Genomic DNA, 18,430 nt, shown 5'->3' with positions numbered 1-18,430 from the left:
CTTTAGCAGTGTTGACTTGGGTTCTGTTGACTTCCTTAACTTGGTTGAATCTCATTTGGTTTCTTGTTCTTCGTAATTTTTCCCAATGTCTTTCCCGTATGTTTTCTTCAACTTGTTATTCAGTCAGTTCCTGAAATTGTGTTTCTTCTATGAAGTAGTCAAAACCTTTGAAGAGAAATGATCACTCTTGCCAGGATTTGATCAGTCTCATTCTAAAAGAGAAGGGAGTACCTTCCCTTTTGCTCATATAAAATTCAAACATGCATTGTTTGGTATAACAGGTGTCTCTATGTGTTGTCCTTAATCACTTTCTATGTGATTCTGAAAGTTCACCTTGGAGCATTTCCCATTTTGAGAGGGTTGGTTATATGTGTCTCACCAAACTATGGTCATTTCTTAACCTTTTTTCTTTCCCTACCAAACACCTCCTCCTTGCCAGCAGCACGCATGCACAGACACACATACACACAGAGTTCATTTGTTTGGTAATGATCTCTGTTACCAAATCTATTGAAAGCTCAATGATTTCCATGTGCTTTGCAGCATAATTTAAGGCCAGAAAAAACCCTGCAAAATGTGAAAACACAGAGCAGTTACGCCAGAGCCACACAATATCTTTTCATTGTTTACAATCTTGAGCTATGGCTTTCTCAGTATTCTTGGCATAGAAGTTATTGCCATGGGTAGTAACTTGTACTAATGGCAATTTTAAATATTTTTGTGACTTTGTTTTTTGAAGTTGATAACATTGATAAAATTTTTGAGACATAAAAGATGTTAGAATCCCTTCACTCTACAGATGAAGGAATTAATGCCCATAAACATGGTAACTTGACTAAGATTACAGTAATAAAAGGTAGAGCTGGGACTAGTAGCCATATACCAGTAGTTTAGCCATATGGTAGTACCCATCTTGGGGGGAGACATGTATGTATTCTGTATTTTCTCCTCTGTTATGTGTGTGTGTATATACACCTCTTGTACAATATAGGTGAATATAGAAAACTTAGGAAATTTAACTTTTTCCTTTTCTTCTTACCTTTGTTTTCTAACTTTTCCAAATATGTATAACTTTTGAATTTAATGTATTTCCTTATTGTTTGAATATTGATTAGATAGTGAAACTCTACTGTAATGCCATTCCTTAGAGTTAACAACTATTAACAGTTTCTAACATTTTTGTGATTTTTATCTTTTTTTTTTAATTTATTTTTTGGCTGCATTGGGTTTTTGTTGCTGTGTGTGGGCTTTCTCTAGTTGAAGTGAACAGGGACTACTCTTCATTGCAGTGTGCGGGCTTCTTATTGTGGTGGCTTCTCTTGTTGCGGAGCACGGGCCCTAGAGCACGTGGGCTTCAGTAGTCGTGGCTCATGGGCTCTAAAGTGCAGGGTCGGTAGTTGTGGCGCACGGGCTTAGTTGCTCCACGACATGTGGGATCTTCCCGGACCAGGGCTTGAACCTGTGTCCCCAGCATTGGCAGGCGGACTCTTAACCACTGTGCCACCAGGGAAGTCCCTTTGTGATTTTTAAAAAAGTACATTCATGTAATTTAATAATTTTAATAAGTTAAATTTCAATGCTTATAATTTACATGTGGATCATTTTAAAGTATGGTATCTGTAGATTCGAAGTATTTCTTAAAACTTGTCCAAAAGCTTGCCAAGGTTAAATCTGGCCTCCTACAGTGAATTTACTTTTTGTTTTTTGGTGGGTTTTTTTTGCGGTATGTGGGCCTCTCACTGTCGTGACCTCTCCCGTTGCGGGGCACAGGCTCCGGACACGCAGGCTCAGCGGCCATGGCTCACGGGCCTAGCCACTCCACGGCATGTGGGATCTTCCCGGAGCAGGGCATGAACCCGTGTCCCCTGCATCGACAGGTGGACTCTCAACCACTGTGCCACCAGGGAAGCCCGTGAATTTACTTTTAAACTTCTCTTATACTCAACCTCCATTCATCTTTTTACTTGTCAGAGATAAGAACTTGATTCTACTTATGAAGAGTTTTGTCTATCACTAGTAGTGCTAATTAGAACTTTTCTCTCCTACTGCTGCTATTAATAAATATTATTGCTGAGAAATAAATCCACAGTTTGAGCAAGCATATAACGTTAAGCATTTAACATTAAGCATTTTTTTTATTGTCATAAATGTGAAGTTGGAATTTACTTGCTAATCACCTGCAATTTAACAACATATATGCTATTTGGCAAAGGCATAAATAAGCACCATAATGACTGCTGCTGGAGAGATCAACAAGTGGAGATGAGAGGAGGGAGAAATAGGTAAAGAATGGGAAAACAGACTTCTATAGATATTTATTTTTAGCATTTGGTTTACCATATTTATTGGATTAAACAGCTGTTGTACTTATGTTTAGGATGCAATGGTTATATAGGTTGAAAACACTAGTAACTCACTTTTAATTCTCTTTTTGTATATGTTCTATCTTCTACCTGAAATGCCTGTCTCTAACTGAATTTCCATTCAGTCTTAAAGATTCAGCTTATATTTCATCAGCTTATATTTCATCTTTATTACATAGACTCTCTGCTGTTAAGATTAGTATGCACATTATAACACATTACATATATTTAAATGAATAAAGTCAAGTAACATATTTGGAATGGTGTTTGACACCCAGTGTTTGCTAAGTGTTAGGCCTTATTACTATTTTATTAAATTGTATTTTTTTGTCATAAGAGTACTACCTTCTTAAGGCCATGGATATGCTATTCTGGTCCATCCTTGTATTTCTTATGATTGGCAAGTAGGTGATTAATAAATATTTGAATACTTGAGTGTGTGCTTTTTAGCAGGCTGTAAGTAGTAATACAGTAGTAATCCACATTGAGGGGAGGATTTGTGTGTGTGTGTGTGTGTGTGTGTGTGTGTAACTTTTTAAAAACTGCTTTATTGGGATATAGTTTACTTTGCATAAAATTCACACATTTTAAGTATACAATTAAATGATTTTTAGCCAATTTTCAGAGTTGTGGTAATATTACTAAATACCAATTTTAAAATATAGCTCATCACTTCACAAAAGGCCTTATGCCTGATAAATTTTTTTATTCTTTTGCTTTTTTGTGCTATTACCCAAGTATCAGTATTCCTAAGGTAAAAATGACAGGCTGGATGAAATAAAATCAAAGTATTATATCCCTTACCTTTGAATGACTAACTTTAGAATTTTCTTTAAATGTTTTTCTCTAGTAAGACTTACTGAGTCCTTACTGATCTAAACCCTAACTTTTTACTCAAGAAAATTTAAACCATTCAGTTTCATACAGTATATTATTATATCATCATATCTTAAATTAATAGTTTCTAAAGTTTTAAAGAAAACAGTATATTATATGGATAAAAAGTGACTTAGAAATTAACTAGCCATAAGTTGGAAAGAAAGTACTCTACTTTTCACCCCATTGGAGCAGAGAAAGTAATCCCTAGAACCTAGCACAGTAATGGATACATAGTAATTATTTGTTAATTTTAAAAACTACATAACTATTAAATGGAAATGCCATTCTGTGTTCTGTAAGATTCACTTGTTTGAATTTTTTGACAATTTCTTGTTCCCTTTTGCCTGAGTTTAGAACTTTGAAGCTGTATCACAAGCAAAGAAATGTAAAAATTCTGGATGATCAGAGCAGCCTGAACTCTACTGTTTATTGGGGGTGGGGGGCTGGAGGCGGGCACCCTCTATAGCCTTTGTTTTTTAGATAGTCTTTGGCCTATAAATAAGCCTTTGGCTAGTTTGGCAGCCTTTTGGAATTCTGATTGACAGCTTACTGTATCAGTTAAGTCATGCGAATCCAGAACTATTATATTTGTATGTAGTATGTAAAAACCCAGCTCTTTAAGATAAGTTAAGATTTAGAAAAAGAAGCCTTGTGTATCCCTTTCATGAGACCTCAGAGAAATAAAAGTCCTTCTTGATTCGAGATGGGGTTGTGATTTGAAAATGTCTAAATATCTAATACCACTTTTAAGACACTTTGTTTTTTGCAATAAAAAACATGGGTAAATGCTGCCAGGTTGTTGTGTAGGATATCTTTCTATCTAACTATTTCATTCAATCTTCTCTTTACCTTGGAGGTAACAGCTTTCTCTCAAGAGAAGAAAACTCTTTCTTGCTCTATTGTAAAGAGGTTGTCAGTTCTTTTATTTTGCAAATGTTTCTGTGGAGAGTAATAGCCCAAAGCTTATGTCACAGCAACTACAGTGCTAAATTGTTTTGACAAATCCTTTATTAAGAGTTTCAAATTATCAGAAACTAATTTAATAAGCAAGATGTACAAAAATGGGGGAAAATGTGTGTAAATAAATATTTAGGTCAATGTATAGCAGTTGTTTAGGATTTATTAATAGTTTGCTTTATTAAGAAGTTAAAGCCCATTCATTGTACATTAATCCTACTTCTTTAGATGGGATTACAGACTAGACTAGAAATAATCTCTGTCCCTCAAAAGTCTACCTTTTTACTGAACAAATCTTTTAAGTAGTACATTTTGCAGATTTTATTTTCTGTGAGAAACAGGACATAGTTTTATGTTATTGTTTATTTGAGTTATTTATTGTTTTTGTATTGTGATACAGCGAAAGCGCATTGTCTTGATAATAGTACTTTTGCTTTGGAATGAACCATAGGCTCTAAAATTGGCTTGAACTCTATTTGATTTTAAGACTTGTGGGAGACAATATGGCATAGTGGTTAATTGGCTTTGTATGAGACTCTGAATTCTAATCCTGGCTGTCCCACTTCTAGCCATGTAGCCTTGGCCAAGTAGTTTAACTTCTCTAAACCTCAGTGTCCTCACTTGTAAAAGTAAAAATATTTCTTCTTACTTCTTAAAGGCTGTAATGATTAAACTATGGTGAATATTGAAACTCTTGTTGTAATACTTGTCTACTTATTTTTATTCATTTTGCAGCCTATCTTATTAGTATTTTTTAATTGTCTTGCTATTTTTATTTTATTTTAATATTTATTATTTATTTATTTAGGCTGCACCGGGTCTTAGTTGCAACATCAGCCTTCTTAGTTGCAGCATGCAGGCTTCTTAGTTGCAGAATGCATGCAGGATCTAGTTCCCTGACCAGGGATCGAACCCTGGCCCCCTGCATTGGGAGTTTGGAGTCCATTTTCTTAGCAGTTGCTGTATAGTGTATTAGAAGAGGCCTTGAAGAGAGAATTTCCAGTGCATTAGAGGAATAGCAAAGTTAGTGAGGATACAGCAGAATGAATTGAGAGAGTGATAGGAGCTGAGATCTTAGAGGTGGTAACCGGGGGTGTGGGCGGGGGTGAGGGGGTGAGGTAGGAAGACTTAAGCCATTATAATGACTGGGCATTTACTCCAGAGTGGAGAGCCAGTGGATGGTTTTGAAGAGGGGAGTAACATGACCTGATTGACTTTTTAGAAAGGAGTTCTAAAAAGGAGAAAGGAGTTCTTTGCAGAGTCCTTATTCCCATGGAGTCTATGGGTGGAATTCAGGAGGTCCTGGGAACTTAGAAAAAAATTAATTACATCTTTGTTTTCACTAACTTCTAACTGAAACAGTATTCCCTTCAGTTAATAATGTAGCCAATAAACCTCAGTAGTTATTAAAGTTACCTGTGATTTTTGTCACCACCAATAAAAATCAGATTATAGTTGCAAAATATGTTTCATCTAATATCCAGTGCAATGGGCTTTCTCTAGTTGCAGCGAGCGAGGGCTACTCTTCATTGTGGTGGCTTCTCTTGTTGCGGAGTACAGGCTCTAGGCTCACAGGGTTCAGTAGTTGTGGCACGTGGGCTCTAGAATGCAGGCATAGTAGTTGTGGCACACGGGCTTAGTTGTTCCACGGCATATGGGATCTTCCCAGACCAGGGCTCGAACCCGTGTCCACTGCATTGTCAGGCGGGTTCTTAACCACTGCACCACCAGGGAAGTCCTCTATGTTAGGTAACTTTAAAATGAGAAAAACACTTTAAAAAACAGAATGGTTACAGTATGTGGTAGAATAATTAATGTGCTTCTTAGGAAGAATGAAATAGATCTGCCTATACCACCATGGAAGATCTTTAAGATCTTTAATTAAATAAACAAAAATAAGGTGAAGATCAGAATAAATAGATAAGTGTGTCAAAATCATAGTAAATCTAACAATGTTTACCTTTAGAGAAAGAAACTATGAATGGGCAGGAAGGTTCTCTCCCCTTCCCCCATCCCCCCTTTTTTAAAGCAGTTGCATTTACTAACCTTATACATATATTAGTTTTTAAATAGGGAGTTCATATGGGGGGTGAGATTACCTTGTATATATATTACTTTTTAAATAGGAAGTTCATATAGGGGGTGAGATTATGGGTTCTTTTATTCTTTGTACCTTTGTGTTATAATTCTTATGTTACAGTTTAAAATTTTTATGATATATCCAATATTATAGCTCCATTAATAATTTCAGTGATGTTCAGTATTTGAGAATGTGAATATGAAATGAAGATAGGAAATCATCTATATAATATAACCTTTATTATGAGTAAAATATGACTATGTATATATATGAGTAGAAGAAAAGATAAGGGGATGTACATCAAAATGTTAATATCAGTTTTCTCTGGCTGATGGAATTTGAGGTGATTTTTTTAAAAATAATTTTCTTTAATTTCTTGTAGACTATGAGAAGACAACGAAATGAAGTTGTAGTTGAATTAAGGAAGGTGAGCCTGATTAATATTGGGTACTTTCAAGCATAATTCTAACAACCTTACAGCATATAGAGAAATTAGCAAATGTATATTAATCTCAGGTGCTTAATTGGCATTTCTTTTTCTTTTGAAAATGGAAAGATTGACTAAATTTGACAAGCTATTGAAGTTGACAAGATACAGTTTGTCCACTATCCAAATATAGAGATAAACACATTATCAAATGATTTTTTCTTATGTAATTTTAAATGATTTATATAAAATATATGTCATACTAAATAGTTCTGCTATTTACAGTAGTAATTACTCCATAAAAGGAACTTGGTACTTAAAAATTTCATCAACTTTTCAAGTATTAAAGTAGGTTAGTTGAGAATATATTTTTAAGTTTGTCACAAACATTTTTAGTGAAATTCAAGTGGCCCTTCAGTTTTGTAAGGTATTGTTGATTTTTGTCTGATTTTGAACTGCGCAACTTTTGCTTTGACTTTGTTTTTAGGTGATAAAGAGAAGCTCCCAGATGATGTATAAAATGGTTTAGTACTTTTAAATAAATATGTATGTTTGGTTCTGGCTTAAACTATACACTATCTTTTTAAATCAAATTATTTTGTTTTTTAGTTTATTTTTACATTGTTCACGGTTCATTAAAAATGTAATATTTGGGGTTTGGGGCTCAAATTAGTGTTGCTTAAGTGTTTAATTCACAATTTGGTTTAATTTTCTGCGTTTGCATTTTACTTTTAAAAGTCACTTCATGTTTTTTTGTAGGCACAGGACTGCCTAACCTTTGTATGAAAGTATTTAGCTTTTTAAAAATTAACTGAAGTTTTTTTTTTTTTTAAAGAATAAAAGAGATGAACATCTCTTAAAGAGAAGGAATGTACCACATGAAGATATCTGTGAAGACTCTGACATAGATGGTGATTATAGAGTGGTAAGTAATTGTTATTCTGGTAATTTAAAAATACCAGTGAAAAATTTTTACATAAATATAGAATTACAAGGTGATTTTTTAACTTAGTTTTCTCTAACTTTTTTCCCAGCAAAATACCTCTCTAGAAGCTATTGTTCAAGTAAGTTGAGTTCCCCCCCCTTTTCATTTGTATTTCTTGGACTTAACAACTAATTACTGTGTATCTGCATCAAAAATTGTTTTGTTTTTTATAGAATGCTTCAAGTGATAACCAAGGAATTCAGTTAAGTGCAGTTCAAGCTGCTAGGTAAGTTAAATTTTAAGGACATATTTTGTAACTTACACAGGAGTTCTCTTTTGGGTTTTCACTATATAGTAGTCCTGTTTCTTATATTAACTTTGATGACAATAAAGAACAGTCATAGACCAACTGAATTTATTTTCAAAATTATTCTCTGATTTAGAGTATTAAAATTAGCAGTTTTCTAAACTCACTAATACATTGAGGCGTTAGTGTGGCTAATAGGTACAAATGCCAGGGAAAAGTTGATTTGACAGGGTATTGCTATAGACTAATAGAAAAACATTATTTATAAAGCTTTTTATCTTTTACTGATTAATAGGTATTTAATTTTATTAAAATTCAGATTCATCAAATCCTACTCAGGTAGCTAATTCTTCTCACAGTCCTCATATTGATCAAACAATGAATTGAATTAAAGCTTACTGTAGCAGTGTACAGGGAAGTACACATTAAGATTTAGGGCTACAGAGACTCCCACTTCTCAGTCAATGTAAGAATATTTAGTTATTTTTGCACATTCTTATAAAACCTATGCACTCATATTTTAAGGGAAAACCAAAAACTTTTTACTGAGACATTTGTATTAATACATAGCTCGGGGAAGATATGGTTGTATCATAGTACAATATAGTGGTTTCTTTTTTTTTAAATTTTATTTATTTTTGGCTGCATTGGGTCTTTGTTGCTGCGTGCGGGCTTTCTCTAGTTGCGGTGAGCAGGGGCTACTCTTCATTGCAGTGCTAAGGCTTCTCATCACGGTGGCTTCTCTTGTTGCAGAGCACAGGCTCTAGGGCGCGTGGGCTTCAGTAGTTGTGGCACATGGGCTCAGTAGTTGTGGCTCGTGGGCTCTAGAGCACAGGCTCAGTAGTTGTGGCGCATGGGCTTAGTTGCTCCGCAGCATGTGAGATCTTCCTGGACCAGGGCTCGAACCCGTGCCTCCTGCATTGGCAGGCGGATTCTTAACCACTGCACCATCAGGGAAGCCCTTTGTTTTTTTATAAATAAAAGAATACCACCCTATGTTGTAATTGTAGGAAAGAGACACTTAAGCAAGAAATTGATTCTAGTTACAGAATTTTAAAGTGAAAAAAAAACTTCACAGTTTTATGTAATATCTTATCCAGTGCATGAGTCCCTTTTATGTTTATTAGACTTTCTTTCTTTTGCATATTCACTTTAAATGGCCTAGAACACATACGGAAATTATAGAATTAAATGTTGCCCACCACAGATAGAAGAACTTCTTAGAGAGAACTTTGCTATGTAGGAAGAAAATCACAGAAGTTTTCACATCTCAGAATGGCAAATTAATGTAATAGGAAGAATGATTAAGAAATTGGTACATTATGCTCACCATTGTCAGAGTTGATTATAGTATTGGAGCAGCTCTTCTCAACATGAGTTCTGTAAGATAATTAAAGCCCTAAGGCAGGGGATCTCAAAATATAGTGTGTGGATCCCTAGGAGAGCCTGGGATAACTTAAGGAGGTATTATTTTCACAATAATAATAAGACTTTATTTGCCTTTTTTGTTGTTGTTTTTACTGTGTTAACATTCACATGGATGTTGCAAAAGCAACTGTGGGTAAACTACTGGCACCTTAGCACAGAGCAAGACAGTGTCACCAAACTGATGATACATTGTAGATATTATATGCGCCATTTTACAAAGAAAGAGGGACATTTCTCTTTAAGAATGTCCTCAGTGAAGTAATAAAAAATAATTTCTTTTATTAAATTTGAAACCTTGATTAAGAAAGACTGGGTTGGGCTTCCCTGGTGGCGCAGTGGTTGAGAGTCCGCCTGCCGATGCAGGGGACACGAGTTCGTGCCCCGGTCCGGGAAGATCCCACATGCCGTGGAGCGGCTGGGCCCGTGAGCCATGGCCGCTGAGCCTGCGCATCCGGAGCCTGTGCTCTGCAACGGGAGAGGCCACAACAGTGAGAGGCCTGCGTACCGCAAAAAAAAAAAAAAGAAAAAGAAAGACTGGGTTTATTTCCTGTGTTGTGCAAAGAATCGTACCATTTATTACAGAAAATACTGTGAAGAAGCATGTGGAATAATTCTTGCTTTGTAAGAAGTTTAGAACCTAATCGGGAAGGCAAAACTATATTAAAAATAGTGATGCTCAACAGCGAATGTAGCCATATGCCGTGTATATATTCTCGGAATTCAGAGAGGGTATTTTGAAAACATTTAACTTGAAAAGGTAGAGTTTGAATAGGCAAAAAAGAGAGCATTCCAAGTGTGGGGAATAGGATTTGAAGGGCCTAGAAATTAGACTGAAATGGTCGGACAGACAACTGACCTGTTGTTGAATTACAGAGAATAAGATTAGTAGATAAATAAGATGGAGCTAGTTTGTGGAGTGTTATAAAAAACTCAGTCAAGGAGTTTACACTGATAGAGTAGTAAATTAGCAGCCATCACTTGGTTTATATAGGGGAATAATCTGATTAAAGTTGCTTAAACATTGTCTTCATATAGTAGTGCAGGGGATTCAATGGGTGAAGATTTGTGTTAGGCCACATTTAGGATTTGTCAGCTAAAATTGCAGTCTGCCATATGTGTAAATGGGCACTAGGTATTGTTTTACTCTCTAAGCTCCATGAGAGCAAGGATGTGTCTGTCTTATTCACCTTAGTATCTCCAATATCTCTCTGGATATTTTCCTATGTATTGCTGTGTTTATTTCATTTCCTTTAGTTGTTGAGATGAGAATGTTGTTGAGCTTTTATGACCTTTGATTTGGTATATAGAGTAGGATGAAGAACTGGACACTAGTATCAGCTATAAACTTGTACCAGCATCCTATCTGCTTTTGTCCTAACTTAAAAAAAAGTGGTTCATGTCTTACCATTTTTTCCTAATTATTACTAATCTCTGTAAATTTATAAATTAATTTATAATAGAGAAAAGGTTGCATTATGTAAATTTAAAAAGTAGCTTGCAGGGAGAGTATTTGTGCCAAATATTCAGTTTATTGTAATATATCAAATGTGAATTTGAATTTAATTATATGTCATTAAGTTCACAAGGGGTATGTTTATATCTCTTATAGGAAGCTTTTGTCCAGTGATCGAAATCCACCAATTGATGACTTAATAAAATCTGGAATATTGCCTATTTTAGTCCATTGTCTTGAAAGAGATGACAAGTAAGTACATTATTTTAAGAAATAATTTAGGATGTATCCTTTGCAGAAGATAAGATTTTCTCGTAGTTAGTTTGGTCTTTAAAGAAAAAAAAGGGGGCTATAAGGTGGAGTTGAGAAGCCAAAGTAAAAAACAGTGTAAGGAATGTTTACACCAAGAGAGGAAAGTAAAGACCAAACGGGAACTTGCGAATGATATATTTAACTTTTAAGCTTTGAAAATTGGCAAGAACTAGTTTAGCCAGATAGGTACTTGAGAAAACTATTCGGGTAATAATGTGCAGGTATCTTAATAAAGAGTTCTTACTAAAAATAAGGACACCTGAGGAGGTTGTATGCTTTTTATACTGAAGAGATATTTTAAATAGTCATTGGAAGTTTAAAAAAAAGTACTGGGTGCATAGATCTTTTGAATAAAAATATGTAATACTTTTGAAATGCTAGGGGGAGGAGTGGTTGGTGGATATTTGGGCCAATGTAGAAATTCCTGCTGTTTAAAATTATTTGTTTTTTGTAGTCCTTCTTTACAGTTTGAAGCTGCATGGGCTTTGACAAACATTGCGTCTGGAACCTCTGAACAAACTCAAGCAGTAGTTCAGTCCAGTAAGTTGGTTATTAAGAGACAAAATTGTGATTTTCAAAAAAAGTTAATTAAAAAACTCAATGCTTTTCCTAAAAGAATAGAGCTATTTATTTTATAAAGTAATTAAGTATTTTGAATTCAGTAACAAATAAGGTAGTTGAAATAGGCCAACTCAGGTATGTTACTTTGATCACCTTGTCCCATTGACTGACATTTTCTATTTCCAAAAATCCATTTGATTCTAAATCTGAAAACATTTTGTAATTATAGTAGTAGTTACATTATTGTGTTTATAGGACATTACAGAAATAAAGGTGTTTTTCCTGTTGGCATACTACCTGTTGGACACTGTTAATGAGATGTCCATTATACATTTTAAAGAAATCTTCTTTTATAAAGTGGTCCTACTTTAGAGAATGGCTTGAAAATTTTTTTTCATTGTTATTATAGGATTGGTTGTTTTTTATGTTCCAAGAAATGTAAGTGGGAAATAATTATTGAAAGTAATAACTTGAATTATTTTCATTAGTACTATTTGATTCTTCTACTAAACAAAGAAATTAATAATTTTAAAGAAGGTACTTTCAGAATCCCCTTCAAATATGTAAGCAGTATACTTGTCTAATAAGCCTGTTAAAATCTTAAGCACTGTCAAGATTTTGAAAGGGAACAAAAGTGTTATCCAGTGAGGATTTTATTATATAGACACTTGTATTATAATATTACATAGAAAAGATAATTTCCTTAAATTATAATAAAACTGATTAATTTTGGGTTCAGGTGATTTTGGGGTTTGGTTTTTTTGGTTTTGCTTTGTATAGTTGACTGTTTAGTTAATTTTATGATCTCAAGACAATGTCTTAATCCCTCTTCTTTTCTCTTTTGTGTTCCTTAAAGATTAGAAAGAGGCTTAGAATTTGTTTTAACACTGCTAGTCTGTCTTAATATACCAAAAGTAATGGATAAATGAATTACTTTTTACTATAAGTAAGCATGATTGATCTACATGTACTCAAATAGCATTTTTCAGAGCAATATCAGAGGGAAGAAAAGAAATAGAAGAATCATTTGTTCAGTGCAGTATTATTCTGTTAAACATCTCTTTGTTTTTCCTTGTGTTAAGCAACAGAATCATTTTCTGATTCAAAAGGTCTCACGTGGCACAGGAATCACTGGCCTGGCTAAAGACCCATATGATGTTATTTTAAATTTCTATATTCAAAAGTTATTTTAATAATTGGAGTTTTTTTCAAATTTGAAGCTAATGCTAATCTATAAGGAATTAATTTCTTAAAATTGGAATTAAATCCGGTTTTAACTGTGAATGAAATTTTATCAGCTTAATTTGACATTTGTTGTCTGTGTGTTAAAACTGTCACTTTGATGATGAATAGTCTGCTAGCTGGAAATTTTCCACTACCATTATTCTAATGAAAATCATTTAATGAAGATATATTTTGAATATATATATATATATATAATATATATATATATATTTTTTTTTTTTTGCTGTACCCGGGCCTCTCACTGCTGTGGCCTCTCCCGTTGCGGAGCACAGGCTCTGGACGCGCAGACTCAGCGGCCATGGCTCACGGGCCCAGCCGCTCCGCGGCATGTGGGATCTTCCCAGACCGGGGCACGAACCCGTGTCCCCTGTGTCGGCAGGCGGACTCTCAACCACTACGCCACCAGGGAAGCCCTTAAATATATTTTTGATAGGTTTCTTTCTTTTGGGATTTCCGCAAAGAAACAAGTTTGATTTTTGGTTTAGATTATAGTGTTTTCAACCTTTTTCCTTTCAATTTTATTGAAATATAATTGATATATAACAGTATCTTCAAATTTAAATGATAGCTTATGTTTTCCTCCTTCAGATGCTGTTCCACTTTTCCTGAGGCTTCTCCATTCACCCCATCAAAATGTCTGTGAGCAAGCAGTGTGGGCATTGGGAAATATCATAGGTTTGTCTAAAACTTGTAATACTAGTCCAACAATCATTGTTATCATGTACTGTGTAATAAAAATGACTACTAGTAGTTGAAAAGATAAAGCAATTTGCCTTTTTTAGTACTAGTTTTTATGAACTAGTTTACAGAAATTACAGCTGTTTAAAGTATAAACCCATAGTAAACAGAATGAACATTTTTGTTGCTTGTGATACCAGTATATCTCTTTGTATATAGTCAACTCTTAATTATTTGAATAATTATGAAATATGTATGTGATTTAGATATTTTCCTCTTTCTCCTTTATTATGTTCGTCCATTTTATTCCTCAGCTCTCTTACTATCCTAGGAAATAATAAGAAAAAAGGAGGAGGCAAAACATAAACCAAAATTTTTCTCTAATAGCAGTTCTGAGAAGAATCTAAATTGAAATTTTTTATATCTCTTGTGGATTTTAGTGCAATGAAGTATAGTAATGTTATCCACTGTCATCATGAGGTCATCATCATACATGTGGTATCTGTACCTTATAGGCAGTCTCATTAAATGTTGACCACCATGATTGCCATACCTTCAGGTTTTTTCTGATAAATAATTGTAGGAAGAATAATTAAAGACAATTCCAGTATTTCAAGAATTTGTTTTTTAACTACAACCTAACTTCACCCAAACTCAAAAATTCAAAAATCTGTCCTCCAGTGGAGAATGGAAAAAATCTGCAGTCTGAACTGTATTGTGTACCATGATGTTAAAAGTTATTTTTGCCACAGATTTTTTTATTTTTGCGTAGAAGTAATCAGTTTTGCTCTGATATACCTCCTCTTTATTACCCTTTTGGGGGCCAAGATGGAAGGTAAGGTATGGTTAGTACTCCACAATTGCGAGTTTTCAAATGGGAGAATTTCCCTATAAACTGTTCTTGGCATATGGTATATTACTGTTAGGAATGCTATCGTTTGTATATCCAGAGTCCCTCACTTTTATACCAAATTGTAGATTTAGAACTATTAGTACAACATCTTGATCTTTGGCTTTTAATTCCAGTGACATTTTAGAATTAATTAGAATACATGGTTGCAAAAAGAACAAGCATTTTATCTTCAGATACCACAGTGCAGGGCAAAGTGTTTTCACTTACGGAATGTAATACTTCAGTGTGGCTTTCATACTACAAATTATAGTGATACTCTAGATAGAGGAAATTAAATTTGGCACTTTTCTCTAGGGCAGTGATTCTCAAACTGTAGCCTGTTATCAAAATTATATTAAGGGCTTGTTAAAACAGAATCCTGGACCCACAGAGTTTCTGTTTCAACAGATTTGGGATAGGGCCCCAAAATCACTATGGGAACCACTGATCTAGGGGTATTGGTTCCCTCTCCCCTGCCTTTTTGAGACATAGTTTCTAAGTGTATAGAGTAATTTATAGTTAATACTCTCTATGCTTTGATATTAGATCATCAGTATAAATTCTACAAATATTTTCTCTGTAATGGTATTTCAATATATCTCTTTTTATAAAGTGAAAGTTTCTTAAACTTAGAGTACCATTGAGAGAGAAGAGAAAAAGCAAGAATTCTGTGTTCACAAAGTACTTTAAAGCCTTACTGAGGCTTTTAGATGGCATAAAAACATTTTAGATGGCATAAAAACATTTTAGGGTGAACAGCATATAAACCTGAATACATGAATAATGCGCAAAAAAATCTTAGTACCTTATCTTGCTTCTCTTGACTCAAAGAACTAGGTTATTATTGTCTAAAACTTTCACATAAAACAAAATAGTGTACTTGGTTCAAATACAGGAAGTAGCATATTGAACCCAGTGCTTTACGTTTTCTGAGTTGCTTATTGTATTGAATTAATAAATCCTTCTTCCTACAGGTGATGGGCCACAGTGTAGAGATTATGTCATAAGTCTTGGAGTTGTGAAACCTTTACTTTCCTTCATAAGTCCATCTATTCCTATAACATTCTTAAGAAATGTTACTTGGGTTATGGTCAACTTATGTCGCCACAAAGACCCACCACCCCCAATGGAAACCATTCAGGAGGTAACAAGTATTTTTGTTTTTGTTTTCCTTTAAAGTAAAGTAGATACCATTATGTGTATGTTTTTATCTGTGTATATTTTAAAATCTATATATTTCTCTCTTCAGATTCTTCCAGCTCTTTGTGTTTTAATTCATCACACAGACGTAAATGTGAGTAAATGCTTCCCGTCATATATTTTTATATGTATATATGGTTAGGGCTTATCCCTATGACACAGGGGAGAAAATGACATTATGTCAGTGCACTCTATCAAATTTTTTCATTTCAGAAGCTGCAATACATAGTTTGGTATTTTATATTTTCTCTGTGTTTACCCATATCACAGTATGTAATTTCAGTGAAGAAATCAAGCCTGTTATTTTGGTCTGGGCAGTAATGTATGTGCATATATTATATATTAGTGTTGTGAAAACTGGCATTGGAAGTTCTTAAAGTTGCCAGTTAGTAATCTCTCTCACTAAGATTTTATCTTTGATTGTTCATGAGCTTCTTATGAAAGCTCATTTTGACAGCTGGCCATTGAGAGAACACTTACACCTAGTGGTATTATTTTTCGAAAGGTAAAAAAGAGAAATATTTGTGCCTTTATGCATGGGTTTGTATTCATATACCATTCTTACACCAAACCATGAATATCAGTTGCTCTTTAATTTCATTTTTACTCTATTAATTCATTTATAATGACTTTGGTAATGGCTTCACTTGGTGTAGAGATAATTGAGTATACAAACAAAAAGGAAACAAATCAGTGCAGACTAGATTTTAAACATAATAAATATATCCTACTCATACTAACACAGAGAGCAAAGGAGAAAGCAACTCAGGAAGTATGAATGAGTGGGAAACTGCCATAACTGCTTATAAATTCAGTCTAGCCTTTATTGTGTTAGAAGAGCTAGGAATATAATGGGTAAAAGAAAATCACATGGATAAAACTCATAGTAACAATCAGAACCTTGTGTAGTTCTTTAAAAACACAGTTTGGTATGATCACTGTCTGACAAGCTGCTTCATTCCTTCACAGTTTCTAGGGTATTAATACCCTTTTGCCAGGATCTCTGTAAAGACATGGAGCAAATTAAAGTTAGAATTATACTACATCAAGCAGTGACATAATGTGCTTGATTTATTCATTAGATGAACATGATCTTTGTCCTAAAGATATTTTTTCTAGCTCCAGATAGTCTAGGGTGTTTAAAAAACAAACAAGCAAAAAAACCACACATGTAAACAAATTTTGGTTTTGGCTTATTATAGCCAAATTCTTTTTTTTTTTTTTTTTTTTGCGGTATGCGGGCCTCTCACTGTTTTGGCCTCTCCCATTGCGGAGCACAGGCTCTGGATGCGCAGGCTCAGCGGCCATGGCTCACAAATTCTTTGATTAAATTACAGTTTTTTGTATTTTACTTTTATTAAAAGATTTCCAAGAAAGATTAATCTCAAAGTTTACAACTCTTCTGGAAAACTAGACATCTTGGTTGACCTTATTCAGAGATGTATTGTGTTCTTTCCACTTGTTTACCCCAATCCATTTGAGATTGTAACTGTTTTTCTTGCTCTTGATATATCTTGAATTTCTCAAGCCAGTTTGCATTGTTCTTTTTTAGTAGCATTAGTAATATTGTTTACTAAACAATAATGTTTACTAAAAATGAAATCTTCTTAGGTTAACACTTAGGAGCAAGTTCTTAAATCAGGCCATCAAAGAAATAAAAAAAATAAAATAACGAAACTGCTTCCACAAACCATAAGTGAAACATTGAAATTACACTCTGGTTGTAATTAGTAAACTTATCATAGACTTTGCTGACATAAAAAGTGCATATGAGATCAGGTCTGATTTAAATTATGATTTTGATGTGAGCATACTAATGACATGTTTAGTATTGGGCCTTTTTAAAAAAGTATATCTGGATTTTACATACAGTCATGCACAAAGTAACTTGAAGTTTTTTTGCCTATGTCAGCAAATTTTGGCAAAAAAAAAGTTACTTTTGTAAGTTGAAATTTAGTTGTCTCACATATTTTGATACCACTTTATGTGTGTGAATTTTTCATTTGGTGTCTTCTTTTTACGTTAAAAATATCCATAGTGCTTTCTTGAATTTCTGAAAGGAAAAATGGCAAAGTGCTATTTTCTTCTAGGAGCTTCTTGGATGTTTTAAACATATCATTGATTTAGAATTTAAAGGTTTCAGACTTCTCTGGTTTGTCTTTTGACACAGAGTTCATATTCCAGAAAAGCTTTCGGAAGTAAAGTTTCAGGCACAATTATTTAATACTGTGTCTTTGTCAATAATTGTATTATTTAGCAGTTTAACAGTTGTTTGTCATTCTTCGTTTTGACCATAACTTCTAATTAGGACTTCACATACAAAGAAAGAAGAAACACAATGGCCTGTTGCACTTTGAAATATAATCATTATAAGTTAATTACAGAGGCTTTTTTTTTTTTTAAGTACTTTTGGCACCTGATGTAAATTATAGTTTTGTTTGTTTGGTTGGTTTTTTGGGGGTTTTTTGTTTGTTTTTTTTTTTGTTTTTTAAACTAGAACATGTTTTTTGATTATAGATCTCACAAGTTGACCTATGGTTGCTTTTAATGTCTTGATCTGCAGCTGTGGGAGATTCCTATTTGGGAAGTTGCCTCTGGTTTTATAAGGCAAAGCATACTGGTTGGAAAAGATGAAAGTACTATAATCCTAATACTGGAGTATTGGCTTTAGACCTAGCAACATGGTATTGGTGCGAGAACACCTTGAATATATTCATCCAGCC

At 34.0% G+C, this 18,430-nt stretch overlaps 1 protein-coding gene across 1 annotated transcript in view; it reads left to right on the top strand.

Moving 5' to 3' along the window:
* The window catches only part of KPNA4 (karyopherin subunit alpha 4), a 58,263-nt gene that overhangs the window by 19,484 nt on the left and 20,349 nt on the right, over positions 1 to 18,430 (top strand). Inside the window, exons 2-10 of the mRNA XM_079922951.1 lie at positions 6,662 to 6,706; positions 7,542 to 7,631; positions 7,741 to 7,770; positions 7,865 to 7,917; positions 10,976 to 11,071; positions 11,586 to 11,671; positions 13,526 to 13,612; positions 15,482 to 15,651; positions 15,757 to 15,801. Coding sequence (XP_079779077.1) covers positions 6,662 to 6,706; positions 7,542 to 7,631; positions 7,741 to 7,770; positions 7,865 to 7,917; positions 10,976 to 11,071; positions 11,586 to 11,671; positions 13,526 to 13,612; positions 15,482 to 15,651; positions 15,757 to 15,801 — 702 coding nt within the window. The remainder of the gene's footprint in view (positions 1 to 6,661; positions 6,707 to 7,541; positions 7,632 to 7,740; positions 7,771 to 7,864; positions 7,918 to 10,975; positions 11,072 to 11,585; positions 11,672 to 13,525; positions 13,613 to 15,481; positions 15,652 to 15,756; positions 15,802 to 18,430) is intronic.

This window comes from Stenella coeruleoalba (assembly GCF_951394435.1).
Source record: "Stenella coeruleoalba genome assembly, chromosome: 5".
Lineage (NCBI taxonomy): Eukaryota > Metazoa > Chordata > Mammalia > Artiodactyla > Delphinidae > Stenella > Stenella coeruleoalba.
Note: the sequence above shows the minus strand (reverse complement) of the source record. Positions and strands in the feature narration are given on the sequence as shown.